Source organism: Anopheles bellator, chromosome 1 (assembly GCF_943735745.2).
Source record: "Anopheles bellator chromosome 1, idAnoBellAS_SP24_06.2, whole genome shotgun sequence".
Taxonomy (NCBI): Eukaryota; Metazoa; Arthropoda; class Insecta; order Diptera; family Culicidae; genus Anopheles; species Anopheles bellator.
The window spans coordinates 10,826,911-10,846,911 of record NC_071285.1 but is presented as its reverse complement, the minus strand read 5'-3'; the positions used below and the strand labels follow the sequence as shown (position 1 = coordinate 10,846,911).

Sequence of the window (20,001 nt, the reverse complement as noted above, 5' to 3'; positions counted from 1 at the left end):
TTTGTGTGTTAGTATTAGTCATACTTTATTTTGCTTCGCATTGATTATAGTACCAAGCTATTAATCGTCCCGCTTCGTCCTTCTTTCCGCACTGTGGGATCTCACCGAAACAATCCCGTTTATGTCACAACGAATCCATCGATAATAGTTTGCTATCGCAGCGAACTCGCGTTCGCTTTTAATGTGGTGGATGAGATTGGTTTTTATGTACATGCTGCGCTCTGAGTCATTCGCGGTATATTCGCGTTAGCCGTTCGGCGGTTTACTAATCTTTGTAAACAGAAACCAGTACGTTCAATGATTTACTTCGTCATGTTAACCTTTCAATTGAATTTAAAAAGCAACTCATTCGCGAACGAAAACTTGGTCTGGCGTGTGCTGGTATTCTTTAAAGGAAATCTCTTCCGCTTAGTCTTTCCAATCGCATTTGAAATCTTTCGAAGTTATCGAAATCTTCGGCCAACGCAAGTATTCTTTCACTTTCCACGGCGATCAAGCATATCCGGCTGCGCCGAGCACAAAGTGGATAGCGCAATCGAATGATTGTAAAATTTGTTATATCTATTTGTTCTGTAAATATTTATATCTATATATCAACATCAACAACAGTTTATCCGTCTCATACGTTTCCCTACATCGTTCATCCTTGCTTTCGTGAACAAAATATTAATACTTCTATTTGGAGCTTTCAACATGCAGAATTTAAGTGTGGTTTAAATACGCTAAGCTTCTTCGAACGTTCCATTCCTCTTCGCTTTCAAATTCCTTCCGTCGTGTTGATAATTTTAGTGACATTAGTTTACGATAACTGTGGCGCCAATTTTTGTAGCACTTTCGTTGGTACTTCTGCCCAAACGAGAAGTTGATGGAAGGCTTACCAATTTCTGTTCACTTTCTAGGCAGTTGTTATATAGAGCGGCAAAGGCAGGACGTTCGGGTCGAATAGGTGTTGGTTGTTGGGTTACTTTCAATAAATTTTGGTATTGATTATATCGGTAGTTACTATGCGAATAATATACTACAGTATTTGAATTTTCCCTTCATCGCATCGTACCGTTTTACACTGCGAAGCTACGAAAGCAATAGAAAGCAACGTAATCCTATGTATTGCGAATAGTAAAGCCCATCACTGCTCTAGCACTGCTGGAATGCAGAATCAATCTGTCTTGTCTATGTTTCGTTGTTTCTTCCTTTTGTGGACAGCTTTACATACATTTTAATGTAGAAAACCCGGTTGAATCTCTAAACACGGCAGCTGATTGTGGGCTTAAAGAAGAAACATCCTAACGGTCATCGTTGCGACAGATGTGTGAGCACGGCTAAACCTATATGCGGAAGCGGAAAGTACACAGACTGGCGTGTAACGTAGTCGGAGAGGCAACGGTGGTAGTGATGAAGCGGTGACAGCACTAACGCGAGAGTGTTCTAGTCCATGGCCAGCGCACATGTCTCGTGATCCAGATGGCCGATACATTCGATCGATGGATGATGACCCGAGTCCCACATCCCGGGACCACAGCGCCTACACAGCCCCGACAAAGTGCAGGGGATCTTCGGGAACTGTCGGAATTGGTGCAGTAGTCCACGTGCTTTGCGCAAGATCACCTGTCCATCCATGTACATTGCTGATGGGGAGTCGGGACAGAGATGGGAAATCAGATGAAGCGTTCCAACACATTCCTTATCCGACGATACCTACCCAGCGAGCTGAAGTGCAGCAGCATTTCGTCGGTGCGCAAATCTTGAGCAATTACGTCATCGGCGTACACGGCAATAATGGCCAGGCAAAGGAAAAGGTGAAAGTAGTCGGTCAGATAGTTTGACCAGCAGGCTTCCCACATGCGTATGGCGACCGCTTCGGTGAACTCGCGCTTAAAACATCTGCCGAAAGAAATTTAAAAAAAGCCATCGTTTAGGACTCCCGCGTAAATTTTCAAAACCAAACGGTGGCCCTCACAGCAGAATCCAACGGTGGCAAAACAGCAATTCCATAGCGTCGGTGTGCTTTTGCAGGTGCTTGTAAAAGCTAGGAACCATAAGCCGGATCAATTCTCTCAGATAACACTGGAAAGAAGACCGGAATCGGTCAGTCAAGTAGCAACGGAGAGTGGCAAGCCGCAAATCAGTTACCAAATTGCGGTCGATATCGTTATCCGTCGGTGTGCAAACGAAGATGGCGCGCTGCATCAGCCCGACAAAGCACCAGAACGTTTCGGATTCACTTTTAATTTCACACAGCACCGGTGCCAGTAGATCGCTCATTCCCTGCGTGTAGCTGAAAAGAAAGCGGTACACAACAGGGAGCGTGAATTAAGATTAGGACGTCACGGTCAGTTCGGGAAGACCCGCCACTTACGACATGCCCGGGTTGTAGAACGCGTAATTCAGCAGAATGTTCTTCATCGTGTCGATGTTGGGGTTATCGTCCCCGGCGAAGAACGGATTGCCCCGGTCCGTGCGCACCACGTCCTTCTCGATGACGCACTGGACCGTGCGCCAGAACTGGGCCTGCGCTTCCGGTGACATCGAGTACAGGCGGCGCCGGGTGATCTCCTCGTACTCCTGGCGCCGTATCTCGGCCAGCGCGGCCCGATCCTCGAACGTCGAGCCGGTACTGTAGCAGTGAAGCAAAAAGGGCCACACCGTCTTCCGCAGACTACGGTCGAGCCCGCCGAAAAACACACACTTGCGCAGCTGCAGATCGTCCTCGATCTGGCCCTTCTCGTTCAGCAGCGTGCCGTAGAAGTAGTCGGTCGTAATCTTCGACACGCGCCCCTCTTCCGGATGCAGGTCGGCTTTGCGCACCTCCGGGCGGCAGACCATAAACTGGCGGTACGGCACGTTGGCCGGTTCGTCCTGCCCGGGGGCTAGTTTGATGTTGTGCAGTAGACAGTGCCACTGGTGGAGAACTTGCGCCAGATGGTCCAGCCCACCGTGGTGAAAGTGCAGGATCTTGTACTGGGATTCCCGGGAAGCGATCACCAGCTGACCCGAAGTGCACTGCTCGTCGTTAAAGAATAGCCGCAGGGCCCTCATCTGGCTCAGATCGACCGAAAAGCGGCGACATTTGAGCGGTGTCTTGCGGCTCACGATAGGCGACGCAGATGCACTCTCCGGGAAGGCCAGATTGTGCTTGTAGGCGAGCAGCTCCGGCGACATCCAGTTGGGGTTGTTTTCGTCGCTCGACGTGATCGACAGTGAACGCAAGAAGCGCTCCGTAGCCGGGAGTGCCGCTTCCGGGGGCGAGATGTCCAAGTTCTGTATGTGCGGACTGGCGATCGTAATGTTGACGGACGTGACCGACGATTGCGACGGCAGTTTCATGTGCTGATGAAGTTTGGCCGAGGCCGCAGCGGCCAGCTTCGCGCCACCCGTTTCCGACTCCAGCAAAGGTTGCAGTTCCGTTTTAAGCTCCTGATCTTCCATCGAGCTACCGAGCAGCTCGTCGCCAACGGCCGTTGCGGAACTGTGCATCTCCGTGGGAATAACGCATCCTTCGTCGTCGTCCACCTCGTCCCCGTCGTCGGCTACCTCCGGTTCCTCCAGTTCGCGCCCATCGTACTCGGTGCTGTTGCACAGGCTGGCCTTATCGGAGCTGGAGCTGATGCTGATCGTTTCCGAGTAGTCGGAGCAGTTCATCGACTTGTTGTCCCCGGTGGCCGTCTGGGCGATCGACTCGTTGTACGGTTCGAGAAACGGATTGGTATTCGCTATCTTGATGGTCGTCGTAAACGGGTTCTCTCCCGCTTCGACGGAAGCCAGCTTGTCCGGTGCGTCCCCCGGTTTCCTGTGCAGTCCGTTTTCCCGCGGCAATGGTGCGAGGAGCTGCTGTTGGTGAAGCTTCAGTTTGCTTTCGCTCAACCCGATGCCACCGGGGCCGGTCATACTGCGGCTCAGGACGATGTTCTCCACCGTCGAGGGACACTTGCGCAGCGTCGAGTTCGGGATCCAGGTGAGAAAGAGGGTTGGCCGCTTCGCATTGTTGTACTGGTCAATGAACGTCTTCGTGGTGACGGTCAGGTAACCGGGGTAGTGCAGGACGTCCGACTCCTGGCGCACCACGGCCGGCGGATGGACGCAGATGTTGTTCTTGCAGAACAGTATCTCGTTATCCTCGTACACTAGCTCCGTGGCACCGTCCTCGGTATCATCGTCACTACCGAGGATGTAGCTCGAGGCACGCTTCAGCATGTTAACGATCGGCATCACGCTACGGGCTACGAAATTTCTCTGTCCCCCGGATAGCGATGGTTGGTACTTTCAATCCAGAGTTCTGGAAGAATAAAAAAACAGGTTTAAATAATTGAGGCTTCACAAGCTCAGTTTCCCTAGAAACAGGACCAATGCTGAGAAACGGTTTAACACAAGCACTCGCGTCGACATGGAGTGGTAAAAATAAAGCAAACAGCGTGACAGGTTGGTCCTTGGCCCATCATAAAAGATTATTGATTTATGCAGTTTTCAATTGACAATACTGTTCGCTGCTCAGGGACATATCGTACGGCACGCGCTATAATTGCAGCAATTTTTCCCATCAAACGAAGGAAAAGAGATCAATTTCGGTACCGTAAAGCAGTACTTCCTCAGGGCATTGGGCACATTGGGCGGAATTGGGCATTTTTCATGATTTTTCACGCAACAAAGGTCACCAAAAGATGCCCCAGGCCGCTCTGGTACGCACTTGACCTGGATTCGATTTAGGAGTTCGGCTTTGCGGTCCTATTTACAATATTCCGACGCAATGCAAATTCAGCGAGTACGTAACACCCCAATTTACGCCAGCAAGTCGATGGAACGCAAAGCAGTTTTGAGCCATTGCCATTGCTTTCCGTGTTCTGGGGCAGATGGAGGCGCATGGTTACCTGTTGTTGAGTTCGTGGGCCACGGTGTCGAATTTCTTCACTTTCTAGTCGCAAATCGAACTGTATTGATTTCGGGAATGATGCACATCAATTACGTTCACCTAGCGGGCGAGTCGCGGATTGCGTTTTACATTTTATCGGGGGACAGTTCGGGTGTTATCAGCAAACGCCGGCAGGGAGATAAATGATGATTCACGCGGCCACACGTCATGCACACTTCATCATCAGAGTACTACGTCGGTTAAAAATGGTTCCAATGTTCGTCGGCGGAGATGAAACTGTTTTGCACACTACAAACGTTACTAGCGCACGGACACTGGATTATTGATCCGTTTTTCACCAACGTGACCGACCAACCAACAGCGAACGCTGTCATCGCTCGATGGCATCGCCCAAAAAGGAACAAGGAAAAATTTAAAGAACCAGCTGCCCGAAAGGTTGACGTTTCCGCTGAAAACCTCCCCACGTTCACCACCAATGGCGCGCTTGCGCCGTCGCCGTCCGGATCCCCCGTGGCTGGTAGGACGATTTGTTTTCATCCCAATATATGGGTCGCCGTACTCTTGGATTCCCCCGCAGCCAAATCAATTGGCAACGTCAACAAATGCACGCGCGCCATCTGTCCCGTGAGCCTCCGTATGGGTGAAGAAATCAATTGTGGCGACCGTGAAGTGGGGATCCGCGCCTGTTGGTGTGTTGGTGTGCTGGCGCGTGCCGGTAGAGAAGCGAACCTCACCATTGGTTTGCGGACACAAGAACTCACAACCGGGAACAGCCGGTACCATTGATGATTGGTTTGGCAACGCAAAGTTCTGTAACTGTTACCGATTCGAAAGGGACTGGAAATAAACCAACGGATTAAAAAGTCGGGCTTTGGGTAATTCGCTTTCTAAAGGTCGATACCTAATAGGGAGCCGACTCTTATCGGCCAGCCTGATAAAGCAACGTGCGAGATAAATTCGATATGAATTTAAGGTGTGTACATACAGGAACTTGGTTCGCAAACGCAACGTCGTGCCATTTGGATCAATTACCATATCCGGTCTTTGGATGTCGAATAAAACTGCGATAACCGATAGCAGCTCACATGGAAAGTCTGCCCAAGGCTGGGCGTGTATTTTATTCGTTAAAGAACCCTATTACTTGTTTCTTTCACTTAATGTTACCGTGGCTCTGATATTCCGATAATACCATTTTGCGAACTGATTATCCTGATTTCCTCAAAAGGCCCGAAAACTAATTTGAGAGTTCTCCCCACGAAGATGGTTGTCTGCTTAATGCACCCACTTGATCACCGTTGTAACTTTCTGCCCAGTTCTGAAAGGACAGAACGAAGGACGATTAAATTAACGTCAATTGAACGGCAAAAAATCGAACGCGTGCCAGTTTTTGCACCATACTTACTGGTGAGCGTTTTCACGATCATCATCAGTCCCCGCGTAACGATGTAGACGGTGGCCGCCGGAATCTTCACGATAACTGCCAGCTGCTCAAATAGCGACGCGTTCGGTCGGGTCAGCACATCCAGTGAAGACGCCATCGCGCGAGAATAATTGTGCTGCTTAACCAGACATCAGCACCGGACGAACTGCGAACAGGCACTGTACAGGCGGAACTTTGGTCGAAACAAATACGCTGTGTGTCTCGGGCCCGCGGGCGACACGCTAGGCTGGGCTTATCAGTCCGGCTTTCGGTAGAGAAATCGCAATAGAAGATATGTGGCCTAAACCTCGCCCTCGTGGTGTTCTCCTTTTATGTCTTTTTCACCGGCAAGTTGGCGCGAATGGTACGACGAAAAGGTGTGAAGCGGCTTTTATCGCCTAGTTGATAGTGCAAGGACACTTCCGCACGGCTTAACGCCGGGCTATGCTCGCGAGCCGCAATATATTGGCTGGTGATAGATATAACTATACGTGATTCGATAGGATTATAATCAGAGGGCTATTGCCTTATTGAAGAGTTAAAGTATCTAAAATCAAAGCACACTACGAATAACTATAACCGCACAAACAACTTTGCTGAAGATGGAATGAACTAGAAGAATAAATGTATTTGTAACATTGATACTATTGACTTTGCGGTAGCAAAGCTGGTAATGCTTACGATTCAGTTGTTTTCCATGCTTGGTTCTTCTTACGAATTTCACAATTCACTCACGGGCGTATTTGTCCAAAAGTTTTGTTTATTGATGGTTACAAAATAAAAGCTAATGCAAACGAAGAATGAAGAAAAGAACCTTACACAAATTTGTGGTTCGTGAGTTTGTATAAAAATGATTATCAGGCTTCGATGATCATTCGGCAATATGAAGAGATCCCAAGATTTTATCCAAATTGGACTGTAGTTGCTTCATCTCCAGCAGCACATTCGGATCGATCTTTCGCACCAACGACACATCTACTACATCCAGTTCGGTCGGCCTAATCGATATCATCCCGTTCGCCACGGGAATGTTGATGTTGGCGGTAGCTTCGAGCATGCTAGAGAGAGCAACGGAAAAATTTCATCAATCTACCTCTAAGAATCAGGAGTTTTAGCGAAGTGTGTGGCACTTACTTGGCCGTAACGACGGGACTACCGGTGACGGAGAACACCGACTCGCCTAGCTTGGCGTGGCGGATCAGAGCGAGAGGTGTAAAGGGCTGTACTTTGGGTGTTATCAAACCATACCCAATACGGTCGGCACTGATTGCCTTCAGTCGCCCACCTACTTGTGGTGTTTTTTGCTTCGATCGCGACATCCGTTTCGATGCAGAGGCCATCGGTTTTAGGCTGGCAGTGGTGGCTGCGGTAAGTTGTGTCCTTCCGACAACCATGGCACTCTGCGGAGCTGGAAACAGGGACCGATTGGCGTGCGGCGTAACGATGGCGCCGGCCGATTTGCTTCGGCGACGAATTTTGGCCGACATCAGCGGTCCAATCAGGCGGGCCGGTTTAGCGGTCGAGAGCAGTGTACCGACGCGGTACGTATCACCCTGCTCGCTTTCCTCTGTAAGGTAACCTGGTGGCATTAGGTCCGACGGAACGTCATTGTGAAACGCGATCGAGAAAACACCAGCCACCCGATGGAGGGATGTAACCATGAAGCATGAGAGAATAGCATAAAAACAGAGACACCCGAACACCATGGTTAGTTACATCAATGACAGTGCAATTAGTAGCTGTGCGACGAAAATTAGGGTGCCTATCTAACTAGGATGTTGGGTAACTTACCGTCATCTTTGGACTTTTTGCGGCACGATTTTTCCAGCAAAGCACTCATATTGGCACTGATCGTCTGGTTCAGGGGAGCCGATTTGTTCAGTTCGTCGTTTCCATTTTGCTGTCCAGAGAGGAGTAGAAATGAATATCATCCGAAGGACAGATCGCATTCGCGCCTCACACTTACCATAGCCCGCAGTTCACCCATTGTAAGGGACAGCAGCTTTTTGGGAATGCGTGAACGCAACACCTCAAAGGCACGGTTCAACTTATCCATATCGTTTTGATACTTTAGCTCTATGTTTGTCATGTGGCATTCGGCTGTTTGTTCGCAAAAGTACATGTTGCAGATGAGAAATTTGCATACGGGGAACCATAACAGCTACACCACTTACCCATAACGTCAAAGTCCCGCAGCTTCATTTCGATAAACGCCTTCGAATCGGAACTATTCTGGCCCCGCTTTGTGGCGGCGCGCGACACCTTCGTGCGTGTCATGTTTTAAGCGGTGCCTTTCGTTTCCGTTTCAACTAAAACTACGAATACTTGATGCGCCGCACAAAAATGGTCGTTACCAAGCAACTGTCAAGCGCAAAAATGCTTTGTTCGGTTGCTCGATCGGCTCGTTTGAAGCTTGTGTTTTCGTTTGGCTCGTTCGAGCAGAATTTTCCTGCACTTCCTGCAGATGTCAAAGTTGACAAACGCCGGAATCGAGCAACTCGCTAAAACAATTAACAATTAACGAACAATAAACAAGCAATTCAGTAAATTCCGTTTGGGTAATTTTGATAACTTTCTGTTTTTCGTTTTGTGGAGAAACGGGAAAAACATGTTTGTTTAGGGTGGGAAATTGTCATGCAAATAAACCGAACACCTGACGGAAACCATCGTGCTCGAATGGCGCTGCTAATGAAGAATCGTGAGCAAAATAAAAAGTGCCGATTGCATCGCGATCCGCGTTATCCTGCTCTCTCTCATTCTCGCACGGCATCGCAAGAAATGACACTTCGCTTGTGGACGACGCAGGCGGAAACGGAGCGAAGGCAGGATGCACGCCGCGATGCTGCGAAGGTAAGCGGGGCGCGGTGCTCGAGAAGCGCGGTGCTTCTCGGTTCCCTGGTCCACGGTTGCTTGGTTCGATCCGCTCCGGTCGGTGGTTGGAACGGGACGGAAAACGCAGCCGCCGATGGTGACGGTCGTAGTTGGCGAACGTTCGTCCAGTGAAGCAGGTGGTGCGGCGCAGGTAATGCTGGGAAATCGTGCATTCTCTGGAAAAGGAACCGGATTTCGATTGCGGCCCGTGTGGAGGACGCTTTCTCTCGCCGTGGCGGTTTCCGTCGCCTGAAACGTGCAGCAGCCGTCGAAACCCGTCGTCGGATACGGAGTGGCAGGTTTGACGGTTCCACCGCCTGCGGTCCTCCGTGTGTTCAGTGTGTGTGCGTGTATTGGTGCGCGGATCGTTCTCTTTCGAGCCGTCCCCGCGAAAGCCCTTCTCCGCGCGGTTACGCGCGCCTCTCGGACAGTGCTGGATTGGAATCTCGCGAATCGCGGACTCACGGATTGCTGGGCCGTGGTTTTCGCTGTGCAACGTCAAAGGACAAGCGAGCGTTGGCAGAGCTCTGTGTGTTGGACCGGATGTGAACATCCATTCACGGAACGGTCGGTCTCGCGGGTGTTCGGATGACGGCACCGTCGCGGCGAGTGGTGTTTCTTTCTATTTTCCCCCATCGTGCGCCTGTGTGCGCTGAAGGACGGCATCGCCACGGTGTTCGGATTTCGGCTCTCGCCCTCCCGGTGAACAGCGTAGGCTGCGCTCGAAGCGAAGTTTTTTCTCTGTGGCAACCCTGCGGGTTGGCTGTGCCGTGCGGAACAGAGTTTCAGTTTCATTCGCTCGCAAGGCTCGTCAGGCTTCGAGCATCGTCGCGGCTAGGGTACACGCCCGTCGCCCTCTGTAGGCGGAAGATTGGCAACGAGCGCAAGATTATCGGAACGTCGACAACGACGACGGTGCGGATCGCGAGTGTGTGGAACCACCGCGAGCACGCCAGCGAGTGTGCGTGTGCTCGTTTTCCGTTTCGCAAGGGTTCGGCCGCGGCTGCGGGCGAATGAGCGAGAGGGCAGGAGCAGAGTGGCCCGCACGCGAGGTGGGAAACGAAAAGTGAACCACGAACGATACGAGCACAGTTGGCGGTGCCCGGGATTGGATCGGTTGGTCGAGAGCGCGATAGCGTATACGGCACAGCGAGCTCTTTTTTTTGTCCGGTCGCCTTCATCGTCGTTTTCGCCGTCGCGGTCGGTCGGTGAGTGCAGTGCGAACCGGAACCGTGCCACCGGTTGGGAGGCCCGCGGGGGGCAGGTTGTCGACGGCGACGTGAGCTGCAAGGCTAGCAGCAGCTGCAGCAACTGCGAGCACAGCCTGGGCGTGTAACGAACACGTACGTACGTACGAGCGAGATCCGTATCGACCCAGGTTGCTGCCAGCATGAATCAAACCGCGAACAGCATGGAGCTGAAGGCGGAACGGCGCGAAACCGGCGAGGCAGAAGCAAAGGAGGAGGAGGACGACGACGGTCAGCCTTCGTCGAGCGCCAACGATGGTGGTGGCACCTCGGACCAGGAGATAGTGGTCGGTATCGACGAGGATCACATCAAGTTTCTCACCAGCATGCACGACGAGGAGCCATCCAACGGGCACCATAATCCCGCGATGGAGCGCCGTTTCGGTGGCCCGGTGGCTGTGAATGGTGGTGGGGCCGGGACTGCGGGCAAACTCGCCCACCGCAAACAACAGCAACATCACCAGCAGCTGCAGCAGCAGCAGCAGCAGCAGCAGCAACATCATTCCCTTCGATTGAATGGCATCTTCAACGGGAGAAATGGTAAAGCACCGCCAATTGCGTTCGGAAACGGTAGCAGAGCATCGCATCTCGCGTTTAGCGAGGAATCGGATGACGATGATGGTGATGCGAGCGACGACGATGACGATGACGACAAAGATGACTCGTTTGATGATGATGATGATGGGGACGAGGACGTGATGGCGGCGGCTGAATCGATCCTCTCGAAAACTGCCCAGCGATCGTCGGATTGTAAGTAGCCGGTCTCGGGCGTGACGCTCGCATTGTTCGCTTTCGTGAATCGTTCTGTTTTCATGTTTATCTTTTCTTGCTTCCCTGCTGTTACAGACACTCGCCGGTACCGGTGCGACCTGTGTCCAAGGGCCTTCCACCGTCCGGACTTTCTGCAGTACCATATGCGGACGCACGAGAAGAGCAATTCGTTCGAGTGTAAGCTTTGCTTCAGCATCTTCGCGTCGGATCCGGCGTTCGCCCACCACATCCGCACCGAGCACGCTGGGATGGGGTTGGCCGACGCACTGCCGCCGGTACCTGAGTCCGAAGCTCACTTTGCCGTTTGCACGTACTGTGACAAAACGTTCGCCGATGGCGATCAGCTGGAGGATCACCTCCATCAGCAGCATCTTGGGGTGCGACCGTTCAAGTGCAACATGTGCCCGAAAGCCTTTATCCGGATGGATTTTCTGCAGTGCCATTACGCCAAGTATCACAACTTTCATCGGTTCGGTGCGATCGGCGGAGGAGGAAACGGGGGAATGGGTGGTGACGGAGGAGGACTGTACTCCGCCACGTTCGATCCGATCGAAAGTGTTGTGCAGCGCGCAGCGATGACGATGGGAGGCCACGCTGCTGGGGGCCTTGGTGGCGGTCACGGCGGAGTACACGGCGGTGACCGAGGGGGATCCATCCAGGCGGCCATCCAGGCGGCCATCCAGCCACGATTGTCAGTAAGAAAGATGGAAGATTTGCTCGGCGGGCACGGTGACATGGCCGAAGGGCGACGTTTGATGATAGCGATGCCCAGCGCTAATTATTCACGCCGAACGTCACACACGGGCACCACGCTCGGTAGCAGTTCGAGTGAGGAGCACGAGGATGACGATGACGACGAATTGATGGTGTTGGGCGATGATGTCCCAATGGGCGCGGTGGGTAACGATCACCGGAAACGGAAAGCCGGCACAACGCTAACCAATGGTGGCAAAGCGCGTCCAGCGAAAAAGAAAGCAACGGTAGGACTGGCAGCCAAGGCTGGGGTGCCAGTAGCGGTCCTTCCCCAGGAGGAAGTGGGTCAGTTTCGGTGCCCAGTTTGTGAGCGACGCTTTGTCCGCGAGCCGGAACTCATGGCCCATGTGCGCATTCACCCGGGTACGTTATGACTTGTACCGTGTTTCGAAATTGATTACTAAAGGGCAGCATTTTTATTCCTTTCCTTTACAGATCTACCCACTTACAAGTGTCCGTTGTGTGAATTAACCTTTATTGGATCGGACTACCTGAAGGGTCACCTGAAGAAGCACGTCGTTGGTGACGGTGAAGATCCGGACGCGCCTGGTGCGATCGACATGAAAACATTTAACGAATCAACTGCTACAACGGACATTTCATCGCCTCCGTCTTCCGCACTCACCGTAAACCGTCCATCTTCTACCGTATCTACGTCAGGTGGTAAGCTGCCATCGAAACACCCATCGAAACCACCGTCCACTGGCATCTCTCTGTTGAAACCGATCGAAGAGCGGAAACCACCCGACAACCAGCAGCATCATCAGCAACCACACGAGTACTGCATCAAAACGGCCGACGGCAAGTTTATGTGCACTGTGTGCGAGCGGCTCTTTTCCCACCAACAAACGGTGCGCATCCACTTTCGCATTCACACCAACGAAAAGCCGTACAAGTGTACGTTCTGTGGCGAATCCTACATACGGTCGGACTATCTCGAGCGCCACTTGAAGGTACACTTTAAGGACGGCGCACTTCCGGCTGCAGCGATCGCCAGTATGGCAGCCGCCGCTGCTCGGGATGTTGCGGCGGCCGTCGCGAACGGACGAACGGCGCCACAGCCAACAGCAGCAACCCCACCGCCAGCGCTGGTTGCGCCGAAGGAAGAATTCATTCCTGAAAGCACGACGATCACCGGTAAGAAAACTCCCACCCCGAGCGCAGCTCCGACGACATCGACACCGAAGCCCCTGATTGGCAGGGCCGGCTTGGCGCCGGAAAACTATCACTTTGCCGAGTCGAACGATGGACAGTTTGTGTGCAAGATTTGCGACAAAGTATTCTCCCACGTGGCCTCACTGCGGAAGCATGCACTGGCCCATACGGAGGAGAAACCGTTTCACTGCGAAATTTGCGATCGTTCGTTCAATCGGGTCGACTATCTGAAGGAACACTTTAAATCGAAACGCCATTTGCAGCTGGTGGCGGAAACGGCCGGGGGCACCGTTGAGAGGAACGTTGAGGAAGAGGAGGATGATTCCACGATGGATGATAGTGGGCCACCGCCGGCTATCGCTGTGAAGCGTCACAGCAACAAATCGGGTACAAATCGGGGGAAGCAGAAGATTGACAATAAGCTGAACACGCCCAATACCGATGATGCTTGTGTAGCGGAGGTATTTCCGCTAGCGGCCAGCAGCTGTGGAAACAGTCGGAGCAGCAACAGTAGCAGTAGCAGCAGCAGTTCCAGCAGTAGCAGTAGCAGTAACAGCAATAGCAGCAGCAGCAGTAGTAGCGGCAGTGGTGACGCAACAGTACGACAAAGTCCGGGAACGAAATCCATTGCCAATACCTCTTCAGCTGGTGCCGGCGATGGTGATGACGCTGGCCGCGAAAGTAATGGGGGTTCCGTCGGCTCGACGCCAAGTGAATTTCATCGTTCCGATTACGAGCGGACAAGCGACGGGCGCTACAAGTGCAACCAGTGTGATAAAACGTTCGTTACGGCGGTCACACTCAAGATGCACATCCGGCTGCACACGGGCGAGAAACCGTACAAATGTGACAAGTGCGACAAGGCGTTCATTAGATCGGACTATTTGAAAACGCACGAAAAAACACACCGACAGCAGTCGTTCCTTAGTCTGCTAGCCTTAACTTCGAAGGAACCGAGTACGGCATCGGAAGCTGGAGAGGATTCCGATGGTGAAGAAGACGGGCACGCTAATGATCGGAACGAAGTCAGTAGATCATCAACAGTGATGAGCAATGGACCACAGGAGGCTATGGGAAATATGTCCAGTATTTTGAAGGATTCGATGGTTGGGAAAGGTGTACCGAGTGTGGAGGACGACGACGAAGCGGAAGAAAACGAGTCAGGCGAAGAAGAGGATGAATCGGAGGACAGTGAAGAAGAGGAACAGGTGATTTAGCAAACTTCAACCGACATGTGATTCGGTCCGGGAATTATTGATCCGAACACTAAATTTCGCTTTTTGGCTTTTCTAGGAGGTTATCAAAGTAACGGTCAAGGATGCAAGTTGCTCGGAGAGTGAAGAAGATGACGACAATGATGATAACGACGATGACGAAAATGATAATTTGGACGAGGAAGAGGGGGAAGATGAGGAAGAAGAACTTGATGGCGATGACCACGGGGAAGATCGGCGGCAGAATAATGGTGTCGACGGTGACAGCAGAAGTGCAAATCGTGGGAGTGGACTGTAAGTTCCTTCGGGCGCACGGGAGATGTGTACGATAGTGCGTGGAGTTGAATTTAATTTCCGGATTTTTTTTCGGAACCTTCCGGGCCACAGATCGTTGCTGCAGTCTAAGAAAGAAGGCACCAAGTTGGAGCAACAAAGTGATCATGGTTTCCATAGCAACCACAGTCACCTCAGCGGTGGGGAAAGTAGTAACAACGGATACGATGATCACGAGGACGATAGTATATCACAAGCGAGCGGTGGTACGACGGGAGGCGGCTCTTCGTACGGCCAGTACCATCATCCTGACGATCTTCTGGCGAATGGTGGCGGAGTTTTGGGGGATGGTGACCAAAAAGGCAAACACCGTTGCCCGATGTGTGACAAACTGTTTGCGTGGCCAAAGTCGCTGAAAATTCATCTGCGAACGCATACGGGCGAGAAGCCGTATCGGTGCGACCTGTGTGGCAAGTGTTTCGGGCGGTCAGACAGCTTACGTGGCCACAAGCGAACGCATGCCGACGAGCGGCTCGTTCAGTGCCATTTGTGTGACGTGAGCTGTCCAAGTGCGACGGAATTGGTGCAACATCAGCTCCTGGTGCACAACATTCAGCCGTTGGAGTGTTAGAAAACAATACCAATTCACAACGCAATGCGGCGAGACACGGTGGTTCTGCTAAATGAACTGATCGCCTAGGAAAGCTTGAGCGGTGTTATCGATTTGGTTTGAACACTTTGTTTCGTTTAGTATCGTTCTCCGAAACGGTGCCAACTGTTCGTACTCAATTATTCCACTCAAATCGACTGTAATATTCTGTAAATAACAATCATGTACTTAGCATCTAGTATTTCCCCACGCACAAGACTCGGTAAGATTAATAAACAAATCTTGACAGTAGCTTTTGACGTGGCATGGAGTAATTTTAATTTGATTTTTCTTAGTTTTGCAAAACAAAATTTTATAACCGAAGTTTAAAAAAGAACTTGCTCACCACATAACTGACAGCACCGAAGTATGCTGTCAGCCGTTTCGGGCTGTCAAAAATGTCTCCACAAATGTTGCTCCGTGGAAACTCTCCACTAGCCGGCGGAGGATTCGAGCGTTCTTCTGAAAGGACATTTTGTGGCGCCAACAGCGGGAAAACGATTCTCTCGTTACTGGCTTTACAATTTCTGTGATAATCTGGATGTGCAATTGTAGAAGTGCTTGAATGATTGAAAGAGTTTTGCTATCCGTTGTGTTACGTTTTGTGTATTTGATGAAATTAGTGCAACCGGAACTATAGCTTAAACAAAACAGGTGAACAACCTCATTCCGTCCGATCAGTCATTGTCCTCTGCCGCACACACCATGGTTCGCACTAAAATTTCGCGTAAAACCGCGTCCAAGCGCAATCGGAGCAGTCAGCAGGAGGAACGTTTCGCGAACGCAATGAGGGAGCTCGATATTATGTGTGAGTTTTGTTGTAACGCGCAACTCTGTTCTATTCTTCTAATCCCTTGCCCACGGCACCATTGTGTTGCAGATGAATCGTTTATGATATCGATAGAGGCGAAGGAGGCTGCGGATCTGGAGAAACTAAACTGCAACGTCGGCATGATACGGAGCCGCATCCCGAAGGAGGTGCTCCAGATGACAATGGGCGAGCTGCGTCGTTCCGGCTGCAATCAATTTGTAGATGTGCTCAAAATGGGTCAGGCCGAGATGGATGAGCTAGTCCAAAACCATACCGCCATTTCCAACGAGTCGATAGACGATGATCAGCTGCAGGTACCGGTGCTGCGCCAATCATCTAAATCGGACGATGGATACCAGACGGAAGATAACGGCCAGCGTGGATCCGCCGATTTGTTGGCTTCAGCAAAAGCATCCCAAAGCCGTCCGATGGGCCCATTAAGCTCGGCGATGAAGGCGACCAACGCACGGCGTCGCAGTAACTCTGTGTCCGGCCATACAATTCGGACACCCTTCAAGGGACAGTCGCACGTGCAGTCGGCTCTGCTGTTTGGGACAAAATCCAAACACCACTACGCCACTACGCCAGCGGCCACCAGCAGGGGCTTCATGTTTGAACCGTCGGAGCGATGCTCACGACCAAAGATGCGCACACCGATGCCGGAGCCGAGCCGCAAACGACCGCAAACGGTGAGCACTGACCGGGGTATCAGCCAGATTACGCTCAAGGTGGATCCGAACACGCCGCTTACCTTCATGCGCCACCCGAGGGCAGGTGAGAGTGTGTTCTCGCTCACCGGCAGCCCTGTGGTCAGCGCGGCCACTTTCAGGAACACGAAGCACTTTAACATTCCCGTCCCGAACGGGATGCTGTCGCTTCAGCCGGGCGAGCTTCTGGATGACGTTGATCCGGAGGTACTGCCGCGGTTCGACTCTGACACGCTAGACTACCTCAAGGGCTTGCAGATGAGTTTGAACAAGATCATGCGGTACGCCGAGGACTGTAATTTTCATATGAAGTAGTGAGGCCGCTGTTTTTATTTTGCAATCTACGGGAAGATGCTTTTTATCGCTTTTTAATTGTGTACTTTTTGTGATATTCTTTACCAATGGCATCATTTCTGTGTTTTTACAATGTTATCTGAATAAATGTAGGTGATTTTTGTAAGTTCCTTTTTATTAAATTCAGCGAACAACGAGCGAACCGATCGGTTGTTAAACAATATTCCTAATAGAGCGGTTCGTTGGTCGATGTGCAGCAGCGAACAAGTTATAACTTGGCATGCACCTTACCGTTTCAACATTAGCATGCATGTTGGGCCTAATTCATCACCCTGAAAACAATAGAAACCATACGCAATAGACATGCGTTTCCGTGGTGTAGTGGTTATCACATCCGCCTAACACGCGGAAGGCCCCCGGTTCGATCCCGGGCGGAAACAGGCAATTGCACCAGTATATTTTGTTTGTGCACACCATATCGTCGGTCCCTCATGGCATAGCCAGAGAATGGTTCTTCATCTTGTAGAGCACAATGTTCTGCTGCGCAAGCACGGAATGAAGGTTTTGTTTCACTGTTTTTTAACAATTTCGTTCGCACCTTCGCACACCCCGAGGCACAAACGCCCCACCATAAGCTGAGTTTATTTATGGGCTGCCAAGCTGTTCGCTCTCTTTCACGAAAAAGCCAATCCCCACTTTCTGTGGAAAGTGTATCGATTGGGTTGCTCGTAAAGTTTTCCTGCAATGATCGGCACCGTCGAAGATCGTGCGTTTACCAAACTGCTCACCTGTCCCTTAGAAACGGTCTGGAGACTACAGCTTTTAGTCTTGAGAATCGCCACGGGACAGCTTTTGCGCCAACCCAAGATTTCGCCCACCACTCTATGGTGGGCGCTTTACTTTCACTTCAAAGCTTTCAATTGTTGGCGCTGGTGCTCTCCGTTGCCATTCACCAACCGCACGTATCTGGGCCACGGTTGGATGCTGCTCCAGTTGTGGCTAAACCATCCCAAGCCACCGTCTGTAGCCGTGATCGTCTAGTGGTTAGGACCCTACGTTGTGGCCGTAGTAACCCAGGTTCGAATCCTGGTCACGGCAGTGCCTCTAGTGTTTGAATGAGAGGGTTGTTGTTGAGGGGGAGAGAAGAGTTATCCGAAGGTTGTTGTGTTGCCCACGACGACGACACAAACAACATTACTTCCTGTGTCTTCTTTCTCCCATAGAGCAAGCAGCCCTCTTTCAGCCAGACAGGGCACTGTCACGGAAGAATTGGTGGTGTAACGACTTTTTTCTTCCGATTTTATATAAATTTTCTACTGGCACACGATTTCGGGTAGTTAGTTTGAAAGGTATTGGTTGTTCAATTATGAGAGTAATGAAACTCCATTTCGAGAAAGGCTATTTTTGCCACTTTATGCTAAAAATAGTGTTGCTTACCGGCCAGATGAGCTCATTTGTCTGCTGGCTTGTGGCGAAAGATCACGCGCGGCGATCGAGTTGCGAGTCGTGATCATCTCGGCAACCATCTTCATCTCCCCATCGGGTGACTTTTATGACCCATCGCGGCGAACGTATCGCTGGCGTACTTATGCGCGAGTCGTTCTACGCCAACAACAACAACAACAACGGCAGCAAGAATTATATTTCCGCAAAAAGCTACAAAATCCTTCCACTCGCTGTAGCAATAAATACCACACCGGGCAATGGTTAGATGAGTAGATCGTGGCCCGATAAGGCATTAGACACGCTGCTTGGTGCTATTCTGAGCGAATTCTGGGAGAACAAGCGCGCAAGGCTTGCGTTAGTCCTTGACCATAGTTTGAACTTTACTCGACGGCGGCGATGGCAACGACTGTGGGGCCCATTTTTATACCACTGGTGGGACATTGGCCCGCTTGGCTGTGGTGAATCTTGATCTTGAACGACGACGGCAGCATCCGAGGCCGCCGATGATGGTGATGATCGTGTGCGCTTATTAATGCTCCAACAACTCCTTCCAGTGACCGCGGATCATCCCGACCGCGACCCGGAGGGGTCCGCGTTGCCGGTGGGAATCTCGTAGGAAGGTCGAATCGGTTTCTGGTTTTCCAGCCGCCCCGGTTCGCCCGGCTCCTTTTCGAATCTTATACGAATGATTATTTTATGGTTATGTTTCTTTGCCTGCCCGCCTCCCGTGGCTGGCCAAAAATGATGTATGTTCGCAACCGTGCCGAGTTCCATTGGGGTCCGATTCGCTCGGAGTCGGAGTCCTGGTTCTGGGCCGTCAGTGGGGACCGGGTTGAGCGGCTGGTTAAAAAGTGATTTGTCATTTCGACTTCTGCAGAGGAACCTCTCATAATGAGTGAGCTAATATGGCGGCACCCCGCTTGATGGGTGGTGGCGTTCTCGTTCTGGAGAGGTGCGTTCGCTGTATCATTACGTTAAGTGTGTTGATCGTCGGGTTGAGGTTTGCATAAAAGGCGCGAGACGGTACATGGGGAAAGCAAATTGTTTTCTTCAAACACACCCAACACCATGTGGCCTCTAATCGAATACTTCTCTCTGCTGGTGGACCGTTTGAAGGCGGTTCTGATCCGTTCCTGATTGGTGGTGGTGGAAACCTTCATCTTACGCGAAGATGACCTCTTTCCGTGTCCTTGCTTCATTGTTTCGTTTTCATGCTTCAAAGTGGAAAATAAGGGCTCTGAAGCGGATGACGACAGAACCATGCTAAAGACGCCAGCCGAAGATTGAGACGCCAAGTTGCGGCACGTTAATCTCGCCGATGGGCCGAGGGTAAAAATTATTTAAATTACCCACCGGCTTAATAGGAAATTTGCCGAGATAATTGCGTTAGCCCGCTGCGGAAAGCATAAAATCAGCGGCCTCCCAGGAGTGGGGCTCCTAGGAAAATAAAATCTCATCATAGTCCCCAGTACCCAGAAGGGTTCGTCGCTTGCCGCAATGTTGTAGTTCTTTGTACGGTACGAACG

At 51.3% G+C, this 20,001-nt stretch overlaps 4 protein-coding genes and 2 non-coding genes across 7 annotated transcripts; 4 read left to right on the top strand and 2 right to left on the bottom strand.

Annotated features, from left to right (window-relative positions):
• Window positions 1–44: 44 nt before the first annotated feature.
• On the bottom strand, window positions 45–6,282 carry LOC131207100 (TBC1 domain family member 16). The gene is made up of 7 exons (XM_058199713.1): window positions 6,267–6,282; window positions 6,150–6,179; window positions 2,357–4,273; window positions 2,131–2,275; window positions 1,958–2,064; window positions 1,700–1,881; window positions 45–1,625 (listed from the first exon to the last, which is right to left on the bottom strand). Exons 3-7 carry the CDS (start codon window positions 4,204–4,206, stop codon window positions 1,426–1,428), a joined length of 2,484 nt encoding a protein of 827 aa, XP_058055696.1. The 5' UTR covers window positions 4,207–4,273; window positions 6,150–6,179; window positions 6,267–6,282; the 3' UTR covers window positions 45–1,425.
• A 773-nt stretch (window positions 6,283–7,055) lies between these two features.
• Window positions 7,056–8,594, bottom strand: LOC131216538 (borealin-like). 2 transcript variants are annotated; one of them, XM_058211048.1, is made up of 5 exons: window positions 8,459–8,594; window positions 8,251–8,384; window positions 8,076–8,184; window positions 7,419–7,863; window positions 7,056–7,342 (listed from the first exon to the last, which is right to left on the bottom strand). In XM_058211048.1, the coding sequence occupies exons 1-5, from the start codon at window positions 8,559–8,561 to the stop codon at window positions 7,156–7,158; spliced, it is 978 nt and encodes a 325-aa protein (XP_058067031.1). In that variant the 5' UTR covers window positions 8,562–8,594; the 3' UTR covers window positions 7,056–7,155. The 2 variants fall into 2 exon arrangements, with proteins under 2 accessions (XP_058067031.1, XP_058067034.1); XM_058211051.1 differs by having other exon boundaries at window positions 7,419–7,851.
• Window positions 8,595–10,545: 1,951 nt separating this feature from the next.
• On the top strand, window positions 10,546–15,376 carry LOC131205931 (uncharacterized). The gene is made up of 6 exons (XM_058198252.1): window positions 10,546–10,865; window positions 10,977–11,152; window positions 11,249–12,289; window positions 12,362–14,289; window positions 14,375–14,589; window positions 14,683–15,376. The coding sequence occupies exons 1-6, from the start codon at window positions 10,546–10,548 to the stop codon at window positions 15,197–15,199; spliced, it is 4,197 nt and encodes a 1,398-aa protein (XP_058054235.1). The 3' UTR covers window positions 15,200–15,376.
• Window positions 15,377–15,714: 338 nt separating this feature from the next.
• Window positions 15,715–17,168, top strand: LOC131216822 (borealin-like). The gene is made up of 2 exons (XM_058211401.1): window positions 15,715–16,025; window positions 16,098–17,168. The coding sequence occupies exons 1-2, from the start codon at window positions 15,923–15,925 to the stop codon at window positions 17,048–17,050; spliced, it is 1,056 nt and encodes a 351-aa protein (XP_058067384.1). The 5' UTR covers window positions 15,715–15,922; the 3' UTR covers window positions 17,051–17,168.
• A 228-nt stretch (window positions 17,169–17,396) lies between these two features.
• Trnav-aac (transfer RNA valine (anticodon AAC)) lies at window positions 17,397–17,469 on the top strand. Its single transcript has one exon. It is a non-coding gene; the product is annotated as a tRNA-Val (tRNA).
• Window positions 17,470–18,055: 586 nt separating this feature from the next.
• Window positions 18,056–18,127, top strand: Trnah-gug (transfer RNA histidin (anticodon GUG)). Its single transcript has one exon. It is a non-coding gene; the product is annotated as a tRNA-His (tRNA).
• The last annotated feature ends 1,874 nt before the right edge of the window (window positions 18,128–20,001 follow it).

Excerpts from the sequence above, each read along its gene's own strand:
- LOC131207100 (XM_058199713.1), bottom strand. The coding sequence starts at position 4,206 with ATGCCGATCGTTAACATGCTGAAGCGTGCCTCGAGCTACATCCTCGGT. Across the intron at positions 2,065-2,130 it reads ACGATATCGACCGCAATTTG|TGTTATCTGAGAGAATTGAT; the intron begins GTAACTGATTTG and ends TCTTCTTTCCAG. Across the intron at positions 1,626-1,699 it reads GCTGCACTTCAGCTCGCTGG|CAATGTACATGGATGGACAG; the intron begins GTAGGTATCGTC and ends ACTCCCCATCAG.
- LOC131216538 (XM_058211048.1), bottom strand. The coding sequence starts at position 8,561 with ATGACACGCACGAAGGTGTCGCGCGCCGCCACAAAGCGGGGCCAGAAT. Across the intron at positions 8,185-8,250 it reads TGGGTGAACTGCGGGCTATG|CAAAATGGAAACGACGAACT; the intron begins GTAAGTGTGAGG and ends CTCTCTGGACAG. Across the intron at positions 7,864-8,075 it reads CAAAAAGTCCAAAGATGACG|GTTACCTTACAGAGGAAAGC; the intron begins GTAAGTTACCCA and ends TAATGCCACCAG.
- LOC131205931 (XM_058198252.1), top strand. The coding sequence starts at position 10,546 with ATGAATCAAACCGCGAACAGCATGGAGCTGAAGGCGGAACGGCGCGAA. Across the intron at positions 10,866-10,976 it reads AAACAACAGCAACATCACCA|CAGAGCATCGCATCTCGCGT; the intron begins GCAGCTGCAGCA and ends CGGAAACGGTAG. Across the intron at positions 14,290-14,374 it reads ACAGTGAAGAAGAGGAACAG|GAGGTTATCAAAGTAACGGT; the intron begins GTGATTTAGCAA and ends TGGCTTTTCTAG.
- LOC131216822 (XM_058211401.1), top strand. The coding sequence starts at position 15,923 with ATGGTTCGCACTAAAATTTCGCGTAAAACCGCGTCCAAGCGCAATCGG. Across the intron at positions 16,026-16,097 it reads GAGGGAGCTCGATATTATGT|ATGAATCGTTTATGATATCG; the intron begins GTGAGTTTTGTT and ends ATTGTGTTGCAG.